This window comes from Phycodurus eques, chromosome 6, assembly GCF_024500275.1.
Source record: "Phycodurus eques isolate BA_2022a chromosome 6, UOR_Pequ_1.1, whole genome shotgun sequence".
NCBI lineage: Eukaryota > Metazoa > Chordata > Actinopteri > Syngnathiformes > Syngnathidae > Phycodurus > Phycodurus eques.
In genome coordinates, this window is record NC_084530.1 from 19,546,667 (window position 1) to 19,569,955 (window position 23,289).

General features: G+C 41.4%; 1 protein-coding gene across 3 annotated transcripts in view; it reads left to right on the plus strand.

The window, feature by feature from the left end:
* The window catches only part of cacna1ab (calcium channel, voltage-dependent, P/Q type, alpha 1A subunit, b), a 102,345-nt gene that overhangs the window by 7,196 nt on the left and 71,860 nt on the right, over window positions 1-23,289 (plus strand). For all 3 annotated transcript variants that reach the window (XM_061680615.1, XM_061680614.1, XM_061680616.1), the window contains exons 3-18: window positions 8,430-8,521; window positions 8,596-8,748; window positions 9,257-9,444; window positions 13,434-13,537; window positions 13,615-13,730; window positions 13,802-13,846; window positions 13,924-14,016; window positions 14,946-15,143; window positions 15,600-15,712; window positions 15,815-15,927; window positions 18,168-18,299; window positions 18,389-18,461; window positions 18,954-19,074; window positions 19,511-19,578; window positions 19,706-19,812; window positions 22,189-22,345. In XM_061680615.1, coding sequence (XP_061536599.1) covers window positions 8,430-8,521; window positions 8,596-8,748; window positions 9,257-9,444; window positions 13,434-13,537; window positions 13,615-13,730; window positions 13,802-13,846; window positions 13,924-14,016; window positions 14,946-15,143; window positions 15,600-15,712; window positions 15,815-15,927; window positions 18,168-18,299; window positions 18,389-18,461; window positions 18,954-19,074; window positions 19,511-19,578; window positions 19,706-19,812; window positions 22,189-22,345 — 1,873 coding nt within the window. The remainder of the gene's footprint in view (window positions 1-8,429; window positions 8,522-8,595; window positions 8,749-9,256; window positions 9,445-13,433; window positions 13,538-13,614; window positions 13,731-13,801; window positions 13,847-13,923; window positions 14,017-14,945; window positions 15,144-15,599; window positions 15,713-15,814; window positions 15,928-18,167; window positions 18,300-18,388; window positions 18,462-18,953; window positions 19,075-19,510; window positions 19,579-19,705; window positions 19,813-22,188; window positions 22,346-23,289) is intronic.

The following is a 23,289-nucleotide window of genomic DNA, read 5'->3' on the forward strand; positions in this document are numbered from 1 at the left end:
TAAATCATCCCAATATCATTGATATCTAGACTAAATTGTGAGTTAAAGTGATTTTTGTTTTGTTTGGAATCTTCTCTCTGGAAATGACACATCATGACGTAAGACTTTTGTGTACAATTGTATTAACAATTTTCATTTTCATTGTTTTGATCCTGTCAACCTCAGAGTATAATCTAGAACAGTGTATTTCCTCTGTCTTGCAAAAAAGTACAAATAATGTTGGACATGGAATTGTTCTGAACATTTTCTTCATTATCAGCTAAAGGATGCACAAAACAAATTCAATTCCTAAAACGCTATTGAATTTGGCCGGGCGATGAATAAATTTCCAAGCAGACAGACTATTTCTAACGGGACAAGCACAAGATGCCCCCCGTTAAATCAAGCCGTATACACGCAGAAGGGGTTACCGTGGCTAAAGTAGCCGGGACATGACATCCAGCAAAAAATGAGGTCAGAGAGAGAGAGCGCGTGAGTACCTGGCTGAAAATTGTCCCTTTGCCATCACTTCAATTAGCTTTATTGCTCTGCAGTCATTTACGGGCATGTTTCTCTCTCATAGACCTTTTTCTGTGCCCTCCAACGCCATCAGCTAAAAGGTTGCAGCTCGCGCAAAACTTCCGACATCCCAGCTCATCCATTTTTCGGCGAACACTTATCAAATCTTGCAGGTGTGTTCATCCTAGTGAACACTTACATTTGGGCAGGATGGCGGGTGTGACCACCAAGATTGGCTTGGTCTCACACCCAGGAATTTATGGGGAAAATTCAGCCCCCGAAGCCAGTTTTACTTGGCAATATGACATTTTTTATAGGCATGTTTTTCATGACTAGCCCCACATAAAAGTCTGAAGAAGCCAAGCCCAAAAAGACAGGAACTCTGCCATTTTGGCCAATCCCTGAAATGATCATCAAATTTTAACGGCATACTCCGCCCCACATAGATGGAACAGACAAAAAAAAGTCTTGCAAATTATCCTTGCCCATCTATCTTAGGTTACAGGCTTATGATTTGAAGCTCCTTTGAGGGAATTCCCTAGTCTGTTTTCGTCAAATTACGAGCCCCGGAATTCACTCCCCAGTGGCTGCCTCGAAACGAAATGGTTGACTTCCTGTTCAATTTTGGGCATGGCTCCTTGAAACTTTTTGTGTGTCATGTGAGAATGAACAGGTGCACCCAAGTTTGTGGTTATCGGTTAAACTTTGGGCAAATTCCCTAGTTGGAGTTAATCGAAGTACTAGTCCTGGAATTCGCTTCAAACCAGAACGCCTTATTTCCTGTTGAAATTCAGGCATGGCACACAAGGTGAAGCTTTTTGGACTCAGATGGCACATCGCTTTTTATTCCTCACTTTTATTTACCCTAAAAGTGATGGTATACACTCTTCCCACCACGTCTTGATTGGAGGGTTCAAGAGCAAAGTAGGAGAGGGTTGACGACAGGATGGGATGGGAGATGGCGGGAGGGCGCTGGGGTCCATCAGCTGCACGTTAGCACTCGGCTGAGCTCAGCAATAATGGCCGAGTGAGAAAATGAAGAGGATGGAGAATGCGGTCGAGAGCGGCAGAGTGCTTCCGCCCCGTGAAAGCTTCATGAAGGAAAGCCTGACACTCCCAAGCCCTCTGTTCAACTTATGACCTCCCCCCCCAGTCCCACACAGGCGGTAGGTTCTTCCAATCAGGAGAGAATTCGGGGTGCACAACCTTGTCAGGTGGGACAGTTTGGGTGTTTGGTGTGAGTAAATGTCGTGGAAATTAACAGCCTGTGGATCATGGCCCATGGTCAACTTTGTCCACTTTGTTCTGAGTAACTGTAAACAAATGTATTTTTGTAAACTCTTGTATGTTTGGCATCATGAGGCACTTACATGTTTAGTATAAATGTGTCACATACAGTATATACAGCTTTTTTTCTGTACTTTTTGTATAATGAGTCTTTCACATCTCTGTGAAGATATTTTGGCCCACTCTTCCTTGCAGAATTGTTTGAATTCAGATTGAGGGTTTTCGAGCATGAATGGCCTTTTAAAGGTCATGCCACTGCATTTCAATCAGATTCAAGTCTGGACTTTGACTGGTCCACTCCAAAACCATTTTTTTTTTTAAACCATTCAGAAGTTGGCTAGCTGGTGTGTTTTGGGTCGTTATCCTGCTGCAGAACCCAAGTACACTTCAGCTTGAGGTGACAAACTGATAGCTGAACATTCTCCTTCAGGATTTTATGTTAAAGAGAAGAATCCATGGTTTCATTAATCACAGCAAGTTGTCCAGCTCCTGAAGGAGCAAAGCAGCCCAAGACCGTCACACTACCACCACCATGTTTGACTGTTGGTATGATGTTATTTTTCTAAAATGCTGTGCTACATTTACGCCAGATGTAACAAGACACACACCTTCCAAAAAGCTCAACTTTTATCTCGTCAATCCATATAATATTCTCCCAGAAGTCTGTCTATTTTTTTTTTTTTTTTTTTGCAAAAGTAAGACAAGCCTTTGTTTCTTTTGGTCAGCAGTGGTTTTCGCCTTGGAACTCTGCCATGGGTGCCATTTTTGCCCAGTCTCTTCCTTATTGTTGTGTCATGAACACTGACCTTAAGTGAGACAAGGGAAGCCTGCAGTTATTTAGTAGTTGTCCCTAGTTCCTTTGTGGCCTCCTGGATGTGTCATTGTTGTTCTCTTGAGGTCATATTTACAGGCCGGCCACTCCTGGGAAGGTTCACCACTGTTCCATGTTTTCTCCATGTGAGGATAATGGCTCTCCCCATGGTTTGCTGGAATCCTAAATCTTTAGAAATGGCTTTTGTAACCCTTTCCTGATTGATAGATGTCAATTACTTTATTTTTTGACTGTTCTGGAATTTCTTTGCGTCATGTCATTTTGTTGCTACTTTTTTATATCTTTTGTCTGACTTGATTTTGTCGGGACAGATTCAGTTTAAGTTATTTCTTGCTTGAACAGGTCTGGAGGTAATCAGGCTTGTGTGTGATCAGTGAAAATTAACCAGAAATTGTGATTAGCCACAATTAATTCATGATTTAACAAGGGGGATAATTACTTTTTCAAACATGGCCAGGTAACTTTGAATAGTTTTTTTTCCTTAATAAATGAAATCATTAAAAACAGCAGTTTAAGTTCACTTTGCTTATATTTGATATTTAGATTTGCTGATCGTCAAAATTTAAGTGCGGAAACTATGCAAAAATATAAGAATTTGAGAAGGGGGGGGGCAATACTTGTTCACAACACTGTTATAAGAATGTACAACAAATTAATGTAAATTAAATGTTAAATAAATTAATTAATAACATATTTTAAATAGATACAATAAATAAAGAACAAAAATTCCGCACTCGCGATAAATAAAATCTTTTTGTCGAATTCGTAAGGCCCGTAATGCTAAAAAACCTACTGTATTTTGACCCTTTGTGTGTTTTTGCTGAAATATGCATGAGGCTAATTCGTGTACCGTGTTAGTGTGCAACGTCATCATCGTGTGTGTGCGTGTATATTATGGGGGTGGTGGTGGGCCTCAGTTGAAGCCACTGAAGGGACAGAAGTTCACACTGTGATCACACATGGCACGGCCACAATGTTTTCATTATACACACACAGTCTCACACACAAACACACACACACACACGCACACAAGGTGATGCATCTGACCTGATCTGTGTGTGTTCATGGAAGACACACGACACACTGAAAATGTGTGTGTGTGTGCGCGCAAGACCAGGGACGGCATGGGGGAGGCAGTGGGGGAGATCTAGGTGGAGGACAGCCACTGAAAAAAATCAATCGCTCGGGGACCCCACTTCCTGTTGCCGTTGCCGCAGCAATGACGAGATTCCATCAATGAGCCACGTTGCCGTGGTAACTCTTCTGAATGAGAGCAGGCCGGTAACCGTGGAGACTCGGGGAGCAGATAGAGGACTCAGTGGTTGCTTTGGCAATGGAGACAGGAAGCGGGCACAAACCCGACCAAAGGAAGCCCGCCGATGTTGACCCCTGCATTATTGTCATCTGAGTTGTATGGCTTTGATTACGAGACCCTGTAAAGTGTTTAACCTTTGAGGTACAACTCCAAGTTCTGGTTCAAGTCTAATTCTAGGCCTAAAGCACATCTCCCGTCCAAGCCATGTCTCGTTTTTTAAATTTCAGGTCGTAGTCTCAGTCAGGTAATTTGGACTTAAACATTTAAGGGACATGTCTGAGTCCAGTGTCTTAAGGTTCCGAGTCCAATCAAGTTTTTGAGGGCCAAATCCACTCCTTGTCCTCAAGCTTCAGGTCTAAGTCGTGTGCTTGTTTTTGGAAGACAAGACCAAGCCAAGACTTGAATATTTTGGGCACATTTCTGAGTCTCATGTTTTACGGCTTAAGTCCAAATCCCGTGTCTTACAGCGCAGGTCCTGGTCTGGTGTCCTTGAGGAACAGTCCCAAACTCTGATTGAAATGACAAATACATTTAATTTTACAACTACTGACCTCTTCTACTGAGATACAGTGGTGTATATTTTTCAATTTTTCCTATAAGTTAAAAAAACTATTTTGTTTAGACCATAATTTGATACACTGTTGCCGCTATGTTTAGCGTGCGCAAAGAATTCTGGGAATGATGACGTAGAATGGCTTTTGTAAAATTGTTACGTTTGTGCTCTCTGCGAAGCTAAGCTAGCCACTTGCGAACAACTTTTATCGTCAGTGAAGAGTTAAAAAAAAAAGCCATACTGCGCCGCTTTGGGATGCAATTTCCAATCAGGACAGAATGCAAAAAAAGGAGGTAAGCATTCATAGCTTTCCCAAAAAGATCAAATTGAGGAAACGGCGGGAGGGGTTGAGCTGCCGAAAGAGCCGCGGTTGTTTGAAGCCTTTGATCGCCCCCAGCTCATGGGAGAGCTCAGCGGTGTGTCTAGGTATAAACAACGGCTTAAATCCAATGCAGTGCCGACTATCTTTCCTCACAAGGAGCATAAATGGCCGCGTGTGACAAGCGAAAACCGTGCGAAAAGACGCGAAAGACAGGAGGCGCTGGCCGCTTACCTTGATCAGGTCACTTTAGCAGCAGCAGCTGTTGTAAACACACTGAGTTAGCAGTGAAAAATAGTAAAATAGGTATGCATGTAACTTTACTCTCATTTATCACTCAATACATTTACGGGCAAAACGAACATGTACCATGAGCAGCGGCAGAAATGAAACGGAGCTCTTTAACTCGAGTTTCTTCACACCTGTCATCTTCATCCTCATTTCTTGTCTTCCTCCCTCTCCTCATTTCCCTGATCACACTCTGGCTCGAAGTGAAATGGCTGAACAGCGTCCATCGCTGCCAGGGCCTGCTACTGTGGCTACTGCTAAGAACTCAGGGCGTTGGGCACATCCCCATTTGACGTGACTACCCAGAACACAGATGAAAGGTGGCAATTTGTGTGTGCGCGCGTGCGCGACTGCTAGGTGTTTCCCAGCCGTGGCCGCCTCTGTCATCACTGCGTCTGAACACCGCAATGGAATGTCACACTTTGGACAGTGGGGAATATCACTTTCTTCCCATCCGCCCACTTTTCTGTCACCCGCCGCCTCAGAGGAGATGTCCACTGTCCTGTCACTGGGGAATTCCCACAAGTGTCTTATCTATTAAGCAGCGAGTTAGACTGAGAGCCACGTTTAAAAGGCAAATTTAGAGTTTTTGTCATTGCGTGTGGGCGGTGGATTGTAACAAAGTTTGATGACTGATTGTAAAATACAGAATCCTTTCTAATAAATTTGATACAGGTCCCCCCTGGATTTTTTTTGTCGTTGTTGAAAATTCAGCCTCTGAAGCCAGTTTCACTAAGACGTGTCTATCATGACGAGATCCACGAAAAATGTCTCAAGATGCTCTGCCTGCAAAGACTCAGAAAGAAGTAGCAATAATTTTAGGGTCATTTTGGCCAATTATCAAGGGTCCTTCAGAGACAAACTTGTCCTAGAGATTTTGTCCAATGTCTCCCAAATCTAAATCAAATTTCAAAGAATTTATGTTTTCGTTATTTTGTGTGGGCAGAGTATAACGATGAAGTTAGATGACTCACCATAAAACACAGAGCTCTAATAAAGGGGTTGGTTGTATGTGCCCGCTGCAATTTTGAGAATATTCTGAAAAGACACAGGAAGTTTGCCATTTTGGTTCAAAGTGGCCATTTTGGCCATTTTTCAGGGGTCAAGATGTGGGCGTCAGTGCCCCATGGACATTTTGGAAAATTCAGCCCCAGGAGCCAGTTACACTTGCCAACATGAAATTTGATATCCACGTCTATCGTGAGTAGACCTACAAAAAAGTCTAAGGAGGCAAGAAAAGAAAAGACATGGGAAATTTGCCGTTTTGGTTTGAAGTGACCAATACTGGCTCATGGTGGTCATTTCATTGTCCTTCAAAGACAAACTTGTTCTAGAGATAAATGTGATGGTCCCAATCAGAGGAGATTCATGGGCGGCCCCCTCTGGCAGAAATGTATCAATGCAATAACTCCACTCCTTTAATTTCTTTTGATTTCATTTATGAACTCATTTATCCCACTGAATGCTGCCCAAATCCCTAAAATTCCAGCCTGCAGTCCAGTCTCTTCTTGCCGTGATCCCCCTACGGGTCGCTTCGGTGCACTGCGGGCTGGCTGGTCTGTTGCCAGGGGCGACAGCATACTGGAGTGTTTTTTCGTTTTTTGTTTTTGTTTTTTTTTGTCTCAAAGCGGCTCTGCGGAGATGCCAATGAACGGAGATTAGGAAGGAGACTTAGTTTGAGGCTGGTGACTGCAAATACTTAACTCGGAGAGCCCTTGCTGGATGTTTCCTGCCATCGGCCTCGGGCTGTTTGCTTATTTATTTATTTCCCCCCGAGCTTTCGTGTTTCTCCGGGCAGCAGCGGCGGTGTCGGCCTTTAAGCGGCGAGGCAGTTAAAAAGCCATCAAGGGAATGAGGGCCTTGGCTGCCGGTTTGGCGTCTGTTAATAAATGACCTCTTACTGGAATTAGCAACGAGACCTGGAGAGACCAAAAATGAGGAGGAGGAGGGCTGGTGCGGAAGCCGGAAGAGGAAGAGGCGGCATGCTATCAATCAGCAATCATATTTAGTGCTGTGACAGAAAATATGTTGTGAAAGTCTACCTGTTATTTTAACTCTTACCTCACGACATGAAAAACACACGCACAGAAAACTCGTTGACCAGATAATTCAGAGAGGCTTGGAGACAGCTTAAAAAATGTGTCAAAAAAGGTGCAAAATGTCCCAGAGAACTGAAACTCGCTATTCCAATAGGTCCTACTATATTTATCTGTTATCTCGCCTTTGTATTTTGTGGTGAAAAACAGGACATATTCTACATTACTTTAACATGGAGTCCTTCATTTTTGGTGAGCTTGCACTGTTTTGCCGTTTTGAACAAGAGTAAGACATTTTTAACTGAATTCACATTTTAATTAACTCAAATCAACAACTTTATTTACAGAGCACTTTAAAAAACAACCATTGTTTCTCTCTCGCTTGCTCTCTCGCTCTCTGTATACAGTATACTGTACATATAGTACAATATACAGTATATAAAACCATCATTTTAATGCTGACTCATTTTCTGTGAACTCTCGACTTTTTGAACGAGAATTGAAACGCACCGTTGTTCTAAAGATTAGACCAATATAAATCATTGAAATTTTTTTTCTACCATTAAAGGGACAGTTAACCTGTACAACATTGAAAAATAAATATTTTAGAGGGGAAGCAAAAATAATTGTCTGATGCGCTGGTTCTCATTTAACATGAGTTTGAATATGATTGGTTAATTCTGAACACAGCCACAGTTGAACGAGGGTGTGCACACTTGTGCAACCACATTATCTGAGTTGATTTTCACTTCCCCTCTGGCGAGACCATGATTAAAAGCATGAAAAGTGCATTTTTTGTAAGCAGCACAAGTTTGGGTGTAGAACCATAATAGCCAACACATCCAGAACATGTTATATCGTGACTTCAAATCTCTTATATCCAGCGTTGCCACAGTTACCTTGAAAATGTAACTTTACTTTACTGATTACTAAATCAAGAGTCTTGGTTATTGACTTGGCTCATGTTCCCGAGCACTGTAGTTTGTTAATGATAAATATCTGTTGCCTGCACATAAATGGCATATTTTAATATCAAAAGCGTATGAAGCTCTGGTTCTCGTGAACAAAAAAGTAACTATTGGCAGATAAATCAAAGTAACTGTAATCTGACTACTCTAATATAAAAAGTAACGCATTCAATTACTTCTGAATGTCATCGGAGAACATTTTTTTGTTGAACGCGTTACTTTATTTTTTATTAATTTATTTTTTTACTTTGTAACCTTTTTACCGGGATCATTGCTGATGTTATTTAAGGTGACCACAATCCACATAAATCCTTATCTCTTTTCCCCTCACAGTATATTATCATCGGCGCGCTCTCACATTGACCTGAGGACGCTCAGAGCCGTCCGGGTGCTGCGACCTCTCAAACTGGTGTCGGGGATTCCGAGTAAGTCTGCGAAAACCTCAGTGGACAAGTTTTCTTGAGGAATCTTCCTCAACGCGCTGCCATGTGTCCTCCAGGCCTGCAGGTGGTGCTCAAGTCCATCATGAAGGCCATGATCCCGCTGCTGCAGATCGGCCTGCTGCTGTTCGTGGCCATTCTCATGTTCGCCATCATCGGCCTGGAGTTCTACATGGGAAAGTTCCACACCACCTGCTATGATGACATTACGGGTGAGCCTCTGTCAGCATGTGACTATTTATACAAGAGTGAATATGAACAGCAGCAAGAATAGTCAGCAGTGTTATATGTGCTACATAAAACACTACTGACAATTGTTGCTCCATAAAAATGTTAACTTTTTGATTAACATTGAATGTATTTTTTTTTTTTCACATTTTGTGTTGCTGTGAACACCAGCAAGAATAGTCAGCAGCATTTTTTTGCTTCGTACAATGTTGCTGACTTCACTGCTGTTCTTGCTGCTTGAAATGCTGCTATCAACTGCAACAAGAATAGTCAACAGCATTGCATATGAATATTTATTTTTTGCGACATACAATGCTGATGACTCTTCTAACTGCTTACAATGTTGCTCTTAACCACAAAAATAATAGAAACATTTGTATGTGTAGTTTTTTTGTTTGTTTCATGCAATGCTGCTGTGAACGATAGCAAGAGTAGTCAGCAGCATATTATGGATAGTTTTGTTTGGCATCTACAATGCTGCTCTTCCATCAGGTGAGATCGTGGACAAGGTTCCGTGCGGCGCCAAGTTGCCGTCCAGGATGTGCCCCAACGGCACCACGTGTCGGGACGGCTGGATCGGGCCCAACTTCGGCATCACGCAGTTTGACAACATCATGTTCGCCGTACTCACAGTCTTCCAGTGTATCACCATGGAGGGCTGGACCGACATGCTCTACTACGTGAGTCCCCCGAGTCTCTTGTTGTGAACAGAAGCAGGAATAGTTAGCAGTGTTGTATGTATATATAAAAAAAAAAAACTACAGTACATACGATGCTGCTGCCTATTCATGCTACTTTCATTTTTTTGCAACATAAAATGCAGCTGTTCACAGCATGAATAGTCAGCACCATTGTACGCATTTTTTTGCAACGTACAAAGCTGCGCACGATTCTTGCTGCTTACGATGCTTTTGTGAGTAGCAGTAAGAATTATCAGCAGCGTTGTATGTATAGTATTTTACTGAATGTTACGCTGATGTGACCAGCAGCAAGAATAGTCAGCAGTGTTTTTAGTGCTATTTTGCTCCATCCAAAGCTGCTGTGAGCAGTCGCCAGATTAGTCAGCGCCATTGTATGTACAAACCCCAATTCCATGCAGGATAAAACATAAATTCAAACAGCATACAATGATTTGCAAATGCTTTTCGACCTATATATTGAATTGAATACAATACAAATACAGTATATTTAATGTTCAAACTGATAAACGTGATTGTTTTTTTTGCAAATATTGACTCATTTTGAATTTGATGCCTATAACATATTCCAAAAATATATTCCACTGTTACATCACCTTTCCTTTTAACACTTAATTAGCGTGGGAACTAAGGACACAAATTGTTGTTTTGTAGGTGGAATCCTTTCCCATTCTTGCTTGAAGTACTCCTTCAGTTGCTCAACAGTCCGAGGTCTGTTGTGGTATTTTGTGCTTCATAATGCGACACATATTTTCAACAGGAGTGCTGGTCTGGACTGCTGGCAGGCCAGTCTAGTACTCACACTCTTTTACTACAAAGCCACACAGAATGTGACTTGGCATTGTCTTGCTGAAATAAGCAGGGACATCCTTGAGAATGATTTGGATGGCAGCATATGTTGCTCCTGGTCACCGCAGCATTGTATGTAGCAAAATACGACAAATACAACACTGCTGACTATTCTTGCTGCTGGTCGCATCATTTTACACATAATTTTTGTTCCATACAATGCTGCTGACAATTTTTCTGCATATGACGCTTTTGTGATGGGGCAGTACGAATAGTCAGCAGTGTTGTATGTATAGTATTTTACTGCATGCAATGCTTATGCGACCAGAATCAAGAACAGTCGGTGACAGTGGACCCCGACTATCCGCGGGCGATAGGGAAAATGTGCTATTTTTATTATTGTTATTTTTTTAAACCCCCAAAATGATTGCATAAGCAGGGATAAACCGCCATCATGCGTTTTCGAGCTTGGTTCCCCTCCAAAAAACAACAAATAAGAACAATTTGAAAAACTTGAAAAGAAATGGAAAATTGAAATCCGTGGATCGGTGACTCCGTGGGTGCTGAACCACAAGTATGCGGGGGCCCACTGTGTTGTTATCATTGCTAAAACTGGGAAGTAGTTATTTACAACCGGAGTTGACCGTCCTCTTATCATCATCATCATTATGATCGTCTCTCTTTCTGTTGGCCCCTCTCCGCCTTCCTCTGCCTCCCTCCTCTCCCTCTATTCTGGTCCGTCTGGTTCTATTTTTAACATCTGCTCTGAGGGATGAAGACTGACCTCCGTCCGTTGAAAGTTTAATAGCACTCAGCACTCCGGCAGGCTGCACTTGAGAGCCTCACTCACGCACAGAACAAGTAAAAAGATGACCCATTTTGGGTGCCGACAAGGTCACATTGATTGACAAATTTATTAGACTTTAATGCGGAGTCTTTTGATTTTAAGCGAGCTGGCCACGTTTCAGCATTTTGAAAAGTCTGTGCATGACTTGAAGTCGGAGTTTTTGGGGTGGAATGTTGGTCATTTGTAACTCCTTTGGCTTCCCGGACCCTTGGAAGTCCAAAACATTCCATTCTACGATGCTTGTTAAAATTTTTAAAGCAAACTTTAGCCCTCAAAATCTCTCTAATGGTGTGTATGTCATGTTAAAGTAGCATTTTTAGCCCCGTTCATTGTCATGGATGTGTACAAATAAAGTATGTGAGGAATTCAGTTTGGGTAAAAAAGGAAATTTAGTTATAAAAAGGTGAATTTGGTTCGTCACTATGTAAAAGTGAACTGAGAATTTCATTCATCATTCAACCATTCAGAAATTATTCTGTTGGACAACAACAAAAATAGATATTTTTGATTTGGATTAATTAATTTTCACAATATTTTTGTATATTACTTTTGCGAGTTCCAAGGTATTTGAGTGTTTTTCTTTTTCTTTTTTCCTTCAACGTAAGGGTAAGAACAATTTTACCACTGTAGCACTCCATAAAACAGAGCAGGCTCTGTTATGTTCTCAGGATGCTTTTCGGCGTGTTTTGAACCCGTGCAGGATACAATGAAATCTCAAGACTATCCAATTAGAGAAGTCATTTGATTGCTGTTATTGTGCGACTAAATATTGTGTTTCATTAATTAGTTGTTAAAAATAATCAGTGCCTGATTTGTATTCATTAAGTTGCACTAATGTGGTTCACAGCGTGTCTTGAATCTGCGCAGGAGACAGTGGGCCTCACTCACTAACTAATGGGTCGAAATATTCTCACTCGTCGCATAAGTTGAGCGTATATTCAAAGTCACCGTTAGATTCATGACACGTGTGCACCGGCCAATTTTCTTCACACCACCCTGCATACACTGTATGTTAATGAATCAGAATTCATTCTAAATGACGAGCTTGTGCCCGCGATCTGCATAAACCGTGCCCATATTTCCTTATAAAAGGACGCTTCTCAGCCAATGTGCGTTTTTGACATACAGTAAATGCACATGTATACTTTGAACGGAACAATGGTAAAAGTGATGAGAAGTGTCCTTTTCATGGTTATTTAGACCATTCGTCAACATATTTGCAAATTCCCGGTTTGATTTACTATCGTCAGTTATTTTTTCCATCCATCCATCCATTTTCTGAGCCGCTTCTCCTCACTAGGTTCACGGGCGTGCTGGAGCCTATCCCAGCCACCATCGGGCAGGAGGCGGGGTACACCCTGAACTGGTTGCCAGCCAATCACAGGGCACATATAAACAAACAACCATTCGCACTCACAGTCACACCTACGGGCAATTTAGAGTTGTCAATTAACCTGCCATGCATATTTTTGGGATGTGAGAGGGAACCGGAGTGCCCGGAGAAAACCCACGCAGGCACGGGGAGAACATGCAAACTCCACACAGGCGGGGCCGGGGATTGAACCCCGGTCCTCAGAACTGTGAGGCAGACGCTCTAACCAGTCGTCCACCGTGCTGCCCAGTTATTATTATTATTTTTTATAAATTACTGTAGTTCCAATACATGTGCATCTTGGGTAAAAGGAGTGTTTTTTCCAAAGCTGATCTTGCATTATTTGTGCATACACATGGTTTGAGGAGGTTCTAAATTTGTTCACAGAGTACAAACAAAAAACAAGTATGAACATATTGAAGAATCAGAGATTTGTGCGTCGAATACGCGACTTTAGCGCAAATCTGTGTATACGCACGGTTAGTAAATGAGGGCCAATAAAATCTCAAGGCTATCAACTGTGCAACAAAATACTTAGTTTCATTCATTATTATTATTATTTTTTTAAAGAACTCTATGCCTGATTTGCTTTCATTAATTTGCTCTACTCTGGGTATCCAGTCTGTTCTGTCTGTTCTTCTGTTCCAATCAACATCGATTCTTGATGTTAATTGGATAATTCTTGCAACTGTGCAACTGGCGCAGGGTGCAGGATATATTGACATTTCAACTCTTTCAGGTGTGCAGCATGATATTTACTTTCATTAATTATTCTTTAAAAATAATTAAATGTCACATTTTCATTAGTTAAAAATGTGTATTATACTTTTTTTCAGTTATTTCAGGGACCATTGTGGCTTTTTCTTTCCTTAACAGAAAAATGTAGCCTGCATGTGTAGTGTTTCAACATTTATTTATTTATTATTATTATTTTTTTTTTTATGTATTTTTTTTTTTTTAAAGAGTAACGACGTGGAGGGCAGCGCATGGAACTGGATGTACTACATCCCTCTCATCATCATCGGCTCCTTCTTTATGCTCAACCTTGTGTTGGGCGTCCTCTCAGGGTACGCCTTTCCATTTTATACGTGGAATCATGTAGATGTTGCTAGTTTAACATGTTGTCCTGCTGGTCTGCGTCCAGTGAGTTTGCCAAAGAGCGAGAACGCGTGGAGAACCGGAGCGAGTTCCTCAAGCTCCGGCGACAGCAGCAGATTGAACGTGAGCTCAATGGCTACCTGGAGTGGATCTGCAAAGCAGGTCATTGGCGCACGGTACAAAATCCGACGCGCTATACAACCGAACACTGACGTCTCTTTGGTTTCTTGCAGAGGAGGTGATCCTGGCCGAGGAGGACGGCACAGGGAATTTTGATGGTGACTCCTAACCATTCTATTCCATTGCATGAGACGTGACCGTGCAAACAACTACATTATGATTGTCATCACACTAGGTTCCCGGCGACGGCCGACCATTAAGACCAAGAACAACAAGACGGAGCTGCTCCACACAGAGGAAGGCGAGGACAGCATGGGAGATGCTATCGGTAGGAAGCGTTACACTTCTTAACGTGACAAGTTAGCACTACACTATAACAACACATTCATACGAGACAGGAGGGCTGGGCATTATGAACCTCACAATTCGGCTCAATTTTGATTCTTTAGGTTGCAATCCAAGTCGATATTGATTGAAATGCTCTGACATCGGTTCTGTAAAAATTTGCAATACAGGGGAACCTCAATTCAATGGACTAATATAGGGCTAGGGGTTGTCCACTCAATCCGATTGTCCATTAAATTTAAAGATTTTAATTTCGTGGCCTAAAAACACCAATGGAATACAAAATTCTGTACTTTTTTCGTGGCCTAAAAACACCCAGTACAATACAAAAGTGTTTTAAATATAATTTATACTTAAAATGTCTGGAAAGTTTTAAAGTTTATCCAAACTTAACTCGCGAATTTAGGTTCCAACTGGACACTATTTTCTGTCTGATAAATTGGGGCTCGTTAAATCGACATTCCACTGTACACGATCAAGAGTAAGTTTTGACAATTTTGACATATTTATTTTTGATGCCAAGTAAACATGTTAGCACGTCACATTTTTTTAAGCAATAAAACATCTGAAAATAAAAATTAGCACATACCTTATTTGTCCATATGGAGTACAAAAAAACGCATGATAATAGCTCTGTATTGGGAAAAGTAAAGTGCATGTATACAATAACAATATTTATATACTTATTACGGTTAGGGTTAATAATATTATTTGCAGGTTTTTTTTTTAGTTCGACAGTACCTAATTAACTAGCATGTTTGCAGCATTTTGACAATTGCTGTTACTTTCTTCGTCAAACCCCCATTAATTTATTGCCTCTGTCAACAAGTTTGCTGTATTGATCCATGTGTGACTTCCATGCAAGGCACTAGTCTGCAGAACATTTGACACTAATTCCCCCGTGTGGGTCAGGGTTCGCCCGCTCCAGCATCAAGAGCGGCAAGGACGGCACCAGCTACAGCAAGAAGGAAAAACGGCTGCGCTTCTTCATCCGCAAGATGGTCAAGACGCAAGCCTTTTACTGGACCGTTCTGTGCCTGGTGGGCCTCAACACCATGTGTGTGGCGGCCGTGCACTACAACCAGCCCGAGCTGCTCTCGGACTTCCTGTGTGGGTGTCAGCAACACACCAGCTTCCTCATTTCCATCTTTTCTCATCACCTCTTCCTTGTTTCTGATCTTTCATTGTCACCTCTTCCTTATTATCCTTTTCTCAACTCATCCGAGTTTCTGTCCTTCTCTTATTGCCTGTTCGTTTCCATCGTCACCACTTCCTTGCGTTTGTCTTTCCGTTGTCGCCTAGTCCTCATTTTCATCCTTCCGATGCTATCTCTCCTTCATTTCATCTACTTGCATCACCTCCTCCTTGTTTCTGTCCTTGACTAGTCACCTCTTCCTTTTTTCCATCCTTCCATCATAACCTCTTCCATATTTTCCATTGTCACCTCTTCCTCGTTGCCATCCATCTGTGGTCCATAATAAAGTCAAACTATAGCTTAAATATAAATCAAATGTTATTTCTTTCATACGACAGTATGTGTTATTCCCCCAAATCTTTTCTGTGCAGTCTATGCAGAGTTTATTTTCCTGGGTTTGTTCATGTCTGAGATGCTGATCAAGATGTACGGTCTTGGCATTCAGCCCTACTTCCACTCCTCCTTCAACTGCTTTGATTGTGTGGTGAGACCCACACGCACGCACGCAGACACACGCACACACACACACACACACACACACACACACACACATTCTAACTGTGTGTATATATGTGTGTGTATAAAGGTGATCGTGGGCAGCATCTTTGAGGTAGTTTGGGCCACCATCAAGCCGGGCACGTCTTTTGGGATCAGCGTCTTGCGAGCGCTAAGACTTCTGAGAATCTTCAAGGTCACCAAGTGAGTGGTTCTGCTTCTATCAGAAGTTCTGAACAAAAAGTTCAGGATCAGGATCTAACAGACATTTCTTTCTTTCTGTCAGACGTTTTGGTGCTATCAGAAGCATTGGTTCCGTCAGAACTTTCTGGTTCTATCAGATCGCTCTGTTTCTATTAAAAGTTGGGGTTTTGGTTTTATTTCACATTTTTATTATTTTGATTGTTTTGGAAGTTCTGGTTTGATCAGAACTTCTGTTTGTGTTTTGTTTTCTGGTTCATTCAGAAATTTTGGTTCTATCTGAATTTGGTGTTCTATCAAGAAAACGCGGTTGCATCAAAAGTTTTGATACTATCAAAATATCTGGTTTTGTCTAAAGTTCTAACACTTGTAGAACTAGATCATAATCTCTCATAAATTCTGGAACAAATATGTCTTGTTCTACAGTATTTAAAGTTCTGGTTCTTTCAAAAATACTGGTTCGAGCAGAGCTTCTGGTTCTATCAAATGTACTATTTAAATCTAAAGTTATGGAACAAGTATTACTTCTTCTATCTAAAGTTCTGGTTCGGTCAAAAGTACTGGTTCTTTCAAAAGCGGTAGTTCTGTCAAAGTTCTGTATTTCTGAGTCTATCAGAAGTTCTCGTTCTATTGGAAGTTCTTGTTTAATGAAGTTTGGGTTCTAAAGTCCTGGAGAAAAAAGGTCTGGGTCTGTCAAATGTTCTGGTTCTATCAGACGTTTTGTTTCTTTCACCAGTACTGATTCTATCTAAAGTTCTGGAACAAAGAACTCTGGTTCTATCAAACTGTCTGTTTCTATCAGAAGTTTTGGCTAAGAAGGTCTGGTTGTGGCAAAGGTTCTGGTTCTATAAAAAGTAGGGATTCTGTCTAAGATTCTGGCTATATCAGAAATGTTGTCTCTGGCCGAATTTGTGGCTGTATCAGATGTTCTGTTTCTACAGTTTCTGCAAACATCTGGTTTCATCAAAAGCTTTGGAAGTTCGGGTTCTGTCAAAATATCTGGTTCTGTCTGAAGGTTCTAGTAGAACTTCTGGCTCCATCCGAAGTTCTGGTTCGAGTAGAGCTTCTGGTTCTATTAGAAGTTCTTGATCAGTCTTTGTTCTCTAAAAAACTAGTTCTTGCTGAAGTTCTGGAGCAACATTTTCTGGTTCTATAAAATGTGGTTCTATCAGAAGTTTTACGTCTATAAGAAGTAACCATTCTACTCAGGCTTATGTATAATTGAGAATGTGACAAATAAACTTGAACTTCAGCTTGAAGTACTTAGTCTTTCTAATGTTTGGGTTCTGGCAAACATGTTTCTATTAGAGGTTCTGGTTCTGAGTTGCTTGCTATTGCATCACTGGTTTGATGTTCCTTGACGGAGATATTTTAATTGGATTTGGCTGAAGCAGCTTTTTGTTTTCTTTTGTCCAAGTGTTTAATGTTGGCTTGTGAATGGTGAATGGTCCCATCACACAGTGGACTGAAAATAACCATTGTGTTTGTTGTTGTTTTGTTATGCAAGCCCACTAAGGACAAAAAAAAAAAAATGAACCGTCTGGTTTTTTTTTTAAATTGAAGGTCAATAAAAGGATAGAATAATTGTTTTTTTCTTTTGTTTTGTTTTGATAATCAATTGGGAGGAAGGAAGGTAAACTTTAATCCCCCAAATAAATCATTATTGCTTTTAAATACACCCTGAACTGGTTGCCAGCCAATCACAGGGTACATATAAACAAACAACCATTCGCACTCACATTCACACCTATGGGCAATTTAGAGTCTTCAAACAACTTATCATGCATGTTTTTGGGATGTGGGAGGAACCCAGAGTATCCGGAGAAAACCCACACAGGCAAGGGGAGAACATGCAAACTCCACACAGGGTAGGCCGGATTTGAACCTGGGTCCTCAGAACTGTGAGGCGGGTGTGCTAACCAGTGGTCACCGTGCCACACTGTACATCAATAAAAATATTTTGTCAACAAAACACTTTAAATATTGAATGAATAACAAAAACAGTTACATAAATACTACTACTAACAATATAAAAAAAGACTTCGCTTGTATACAAAATATGTATGTACATTATAGATGTTTTAATTTTTAGATTGTTTTCAATCAATTATATTTTGGTGTTAATTATTTTATTTTTTTCCCAGTGAAATATTTCATACTATTTTCTTCATGATTCTTCAATGGTTTCTTCATTGCAGTCATTCCTCTTCTTCTTACTCCTTGTTCCTCATCGTTGTGTTCAGGTACTGGGCTCCTCTGCGCAACCTGGTGGTGTCTCTGCTCAACTCCATGAAGTCCATCGTCAGCTTGCTCTTCCTCCTCTTCCTCTTCATCGTGGTCTTCGCTCTGTTGGGCATGCAGCTCTTTGGCGGACAGTCAGTCATCACACGAACACACAAAATGTCACTTTTTAATGCTTTATCGTATTTTCTAATTGCCTTGTAATTGGATTCCTCTGTCGCAGGTTCAACTTTGAGGACGGGACGCCGCCCACCAACTTTGACACTTTTGCAGCAGCCATCATGACAGTGTTTCAGGTCGGCCCCATCCAGTATAATGATTGATTTAATAAAAAAAAAAAAAATTAAAAAAAAAACATTTTATTTGTTTAATTATTATTTTTTCAACTTATTCATTGCCGTTGACGTTTACATTTGTCAACTATATAAGAACATTTTTCCACCGTTAGGCGGGGGAGAGAGTCTCACCCAGCTTGTCTGTGAAATTCAAGGTTCTGCATACAGTACCTGTAATGACACCAGAAGCAGCATTGCATCGCTTTGAATTTGTGATCAGCACAGCTTTTGAGTAGAAGATATAGGTTTGGGAGTGAAGAAGGGAGAGAAATGCCATAGTCAACTCTTTTTGGAAGGTGTGGTTCTTATATTGCCACAGAACTCAATATTCTGTGGGTCTTGAAAGATCAGACAAAAACACTATCCGGCTGCAAAATTGAACTGTGCTTTTAAAACGGCGGCCTTTGAATTAGTCCAGTGGTTGCAAATGGTTTGATTGCGTGCTTGATGTAGATCTTGACGGGAGAGGACTGGAACATGGTCATGTACAATGGCATCGAGTCTCAAGGGGGCGTCAATGACAAGGGGATGGTCTTCTCCATTTTCTTCATCGTCCTCACCCTCTTCGGCAACTGTATCCTACTACCTGTGCCGTCTCATAGAGTGGACAGTACCTACCACCCTTTATTTTTTCCACATTCATTTTTGTTAAAGCTATATTACAAAATGTATTACATGTTTTAAAAATCTATAATAAAATAAGGCCGCTTGTAAGCTCGCATTAGTGGATGCCTTAATTATAATAGAAATAATAATAAATATGAAAGATTTTGTTGTTACCACCATCTTACAAAATAGATTAAATTATTATTTTCCACTGGAATTGTACACAAAATGCCCCACAATTACATAGTGAAAGAGCAGTTTTAAAAATCTGAGCAAACATGTGGAAGAAAAAAAAAAAATCTAATATTTTGCTTTGTCACGCTGGTGCATTTTGTGTCAAATTTGTAATGGGAAGAAATATTGTAAAAATGATTGTTTCATATCCATAACTTGGTGCACCTCAGACACACTGCTCAACGTCTTCTTGGCCATCGCTGTGGACAACCTTGCCAACGCCCAGGAGCTCACCAAGGTGCAGGAAGTCAACGACCTATACAACATTGTCTTTCTAACTATTCAATGTGGTGACCATGAAGCGCCGATTGTACCTGTAAAGCCGTCTTGAAAGGCAGTTTTAAAAACACATCTACTCGTGGCAGGATGAGGAGGAGCAAGAGGAGGCGGCCAATCAGAAGACTGCGCTGCAGAAGGCCAAGGAGGTGGCTGAAGTCAGCCCGCTTTCGGCCGCCAACCTCTCCATTGCTGCGTGAGTAGACCTACTGCAAACCCTGTGCTTATTTATGACACAGTATACACTGCTCTTAAAAAGGGATATTGGGCCTTGGGGTAAAATTTCTGGATTAACCTACAGTAAAATGTACTACAGTGCCTTGAGGTATGAGTGAGTATGAATAACCCGACTTAGGCCCACTAGACACATAAAGACAATTGGGCTGCTTTTGTCCCGATTTTGCCCCTTGCCCACCAAGAACGTCAAACGCCAGACAAGTTTATGTTTTATAAAATAATCCTATAAGATTATCCTCTGGTCTGAGGTCTGTTAAGAGTGGATTTGTCCCGCTTTTAGGGTCTTAAATTATGAACACGTTCAATATTTACAGCCAAAACTCTGTGTGTGGGGAAAGCAGACTTCTTCCGAGTCATGACGCCGTGAATTGTCATATAGTTAGGAAGGTAGCCAATCAAAGAATCACCTTCTCTCAGGAAGTGGCAATAAATGAAAAGAAAAATGTCTTACCTGATGTCTTTTATTTTTTTTGCATAAAACCGAGCTCCCCAGACGCCAAGAAGTATTTTCCAAAACAATCGTTTTTGAAGGACATTGCCATTTTACAAGGCTCCCGGCTCCGGCAACCTTCGGAAAGATTGGCGCATATCAGAAAGTCTTTCTTCCTCTTCGGTTTTGTGAGATGCCGTGTGATCACGCGACATTACAAGGTCGGCGCAGAGGAGTATCTTTATATGTGTGGTGTTCTCTGTTGAGATTATCGGGGCATACCAGACACAATATGACCAAAACTGTTAAATGCCGGATTTTTATCTTTGTGTGTGGTGTCTGTCACAGATTAAAAAATAAATAAATAAACAATTTACAAAATATTTTAAAAATTTGAAAAATCCTTAATTGTGTACCAGGCCTTACTTCAGCCGGCAAGCGGCCGTCAGCATCTCGCCATATGTATGGGCCGGCATTTTGGGCGATAGCTTTGAACAAAATGATCTACTCGGAGCATCATCCTTTATTCCCCCGCGTGATCTAAGGCATAGGTGTCAAACGCGAGGCCCGGGGCCAGATGCGGCCCGCCACATCATTTTATGTGGCCCGCGAAAGCAAATCATGCTTCTCCACCTCCATGGGTTTTGGTAAAATCTGTACCCAAATTCCAAATTGTCATAATAATAAACAATAATGTTGAGATATTGCATTTTTCTATTACCAAACCCTTCTTCTACAGTAACTTCAACAATACTTGAACCAGCTATTATCCTTGTCTTCTGATTTCAAAACTAGTTATCCCACAATTTGTTGTGTAATGGTAATATGTTTTGGTGATGATTAAACATTTATATGGTTTCACTGTTCTAACGGCCCTCTGAGGGAAATCATAACTACATTGTGGCCCGAGACAAAAAAAGAGTTTGACACCCTTGATGTTAGGCGTCATTCCTGTCGGTTGCAGGAATATTTTTCTTGCCTTGGCGCAATAAATTTCTTGTCTTCTCTCTTTTCCGCCATTATGTTTGCACTATACATTATGTCTACTCATTGTCTCTTGCACCCCGCCCCCTCCGTCTTCCTCCTCTTCCTCTGAGGGAGGGACGTTCACCTCAAGGCATTCTTGCCTTCTACAGGGTGCCAATCCTCATTGCAGTTATCCAGAGGCTTGACGATCACACACAAACTGCACAAGAGCCTCCCCCACCCATCCCCGCCAGACTGCATTGGCGTCTTTAGACAGCATTGGCAGGGAATAGATGGATTCTGAATGACGTCTTCAGACGGCATTGGCAGGGAATGAGTTAATGGCATTTCCGTTCATTATTAATGGGAAAAGATGAGTTGAGATACAAGTTTAGGAGCGTAGTCACGGAAAAAATTAAACTCATAACACAAGACACCATTGTATATCCTTTACAGGTGGCCTTAATTTGACCTTCTGTGAACTTTTGAATGCATGTCCATCTGTTCAATGTTTCAGTACTTTTTGCACAACATGCTTTTCTCAAACAAGGAGCAGAATGGCAAAATGCACAACAGGCGTGATCCAGGAAAGTTTACAAGGATGTCCACTTCTATTCCTTTCTGTGACTCCTCCAGTCTCTGTCTATCTCGCCTACAACATGCTGATGACACTTACAGTGGCCCTCGGTGCAAAAGGTCAACTCCAAGATGAAGAGGACTATTTAAATGCCAATTCTAACTGAACCAGGACATTTAGTGAAAGAGACTGGAAGAGTCACAGAAAGGCATAGAAATCAGATTTCATATTGAGTCTATAAAGTCATCTATATAGGATACGTGGGTAGTGCACTTTAGAGTCATCCTGAAATGTCCCCCCAAAGCCCAGTATACCTAACTTTTTGTGAGCAGTGGTACAGTATATATCCGGCCTGTGTGCAGTAAGGAGCAGCAGAGGAATCACGTCAAGGTGGGCAACAAGTCGGTGTGGGAGCAGCGTACCAGTGAGATCCGCCGGCATAACCTGATGACCAGTCGAGAGGTTCTCTACAACGAGCTGGAGCAGGACGACTGGAAGATGGGAGACGAGGGAGAGGAGGTCAGGACCCCCATAACCCATGTCATGTACTGTATATAGTAGAGGCTAGTCACTGACTCGTCAATGTTACCGCTTTGCCTGCCGAAAAATAGCAGTGGCGCTTCAAGCGTGTCGCTAAAAATGAGACTGGGAACACGGTCACTTGCAAAATATGCAAGTCTCTCCTCAAATATAACAAAGGACAAAAGCAATTCACGCCCATCTGAAAAGGCATCCGCTAATGCTAGCTGACAAGCAGCCTTAAAACCTCACAGCAGTCTTCTGGAAGTTCACCAAATGTCCTCCTGTAACAGTGAAAAGAAAGACAGTGTACTGTCGTCTTACATTATACTGTATGGTGACTGCATCTTTGGCAACGATTCCAGTGAACTTTGACATTTAGTCACTCAACAATGTTGTGTGTATCCATGTTTACATTCTAACTTATTTGTCCTACCTAGTCTCCAGTATTTATTTCATTTTTAACCCGTCCTGTTCAACTGCATGGCCATGCAGAATGGTGGATCTGTATGCCTGTTGTCCTGGAACACTTTGCTGTGCAGCAGGGGAGTTTGAAATACTTCCTCTGCTTATTTTACATTTTTTTTACTCATTCTGATGTTTATTGAAAATGTATTCGGACAGAAAAGGGTCTTAGGGAATAGACCGAGTGACAGAACGGACAAGGGCAACATGGGGTGCGAAGCACAGCAGAACAATAGTTAAACTGTCCCCACGTTACTCAACAGGATCGGCCTCACCTTTTAAAGCCCCAGATATTCAGTCACAGATACTACACTACTGCAGCGCACGAGAATGGCAACGCCAAGTGGGAAAAAACAATACATGCATATGTTTTATTGGTATAGTGCATACAGATTTAAACTATATATAAATAATCAAATAAATATATGGTTGCTCCTCAGCGGATTTTCGTCTATGATAGAGGGTTTTGGAATGTAACC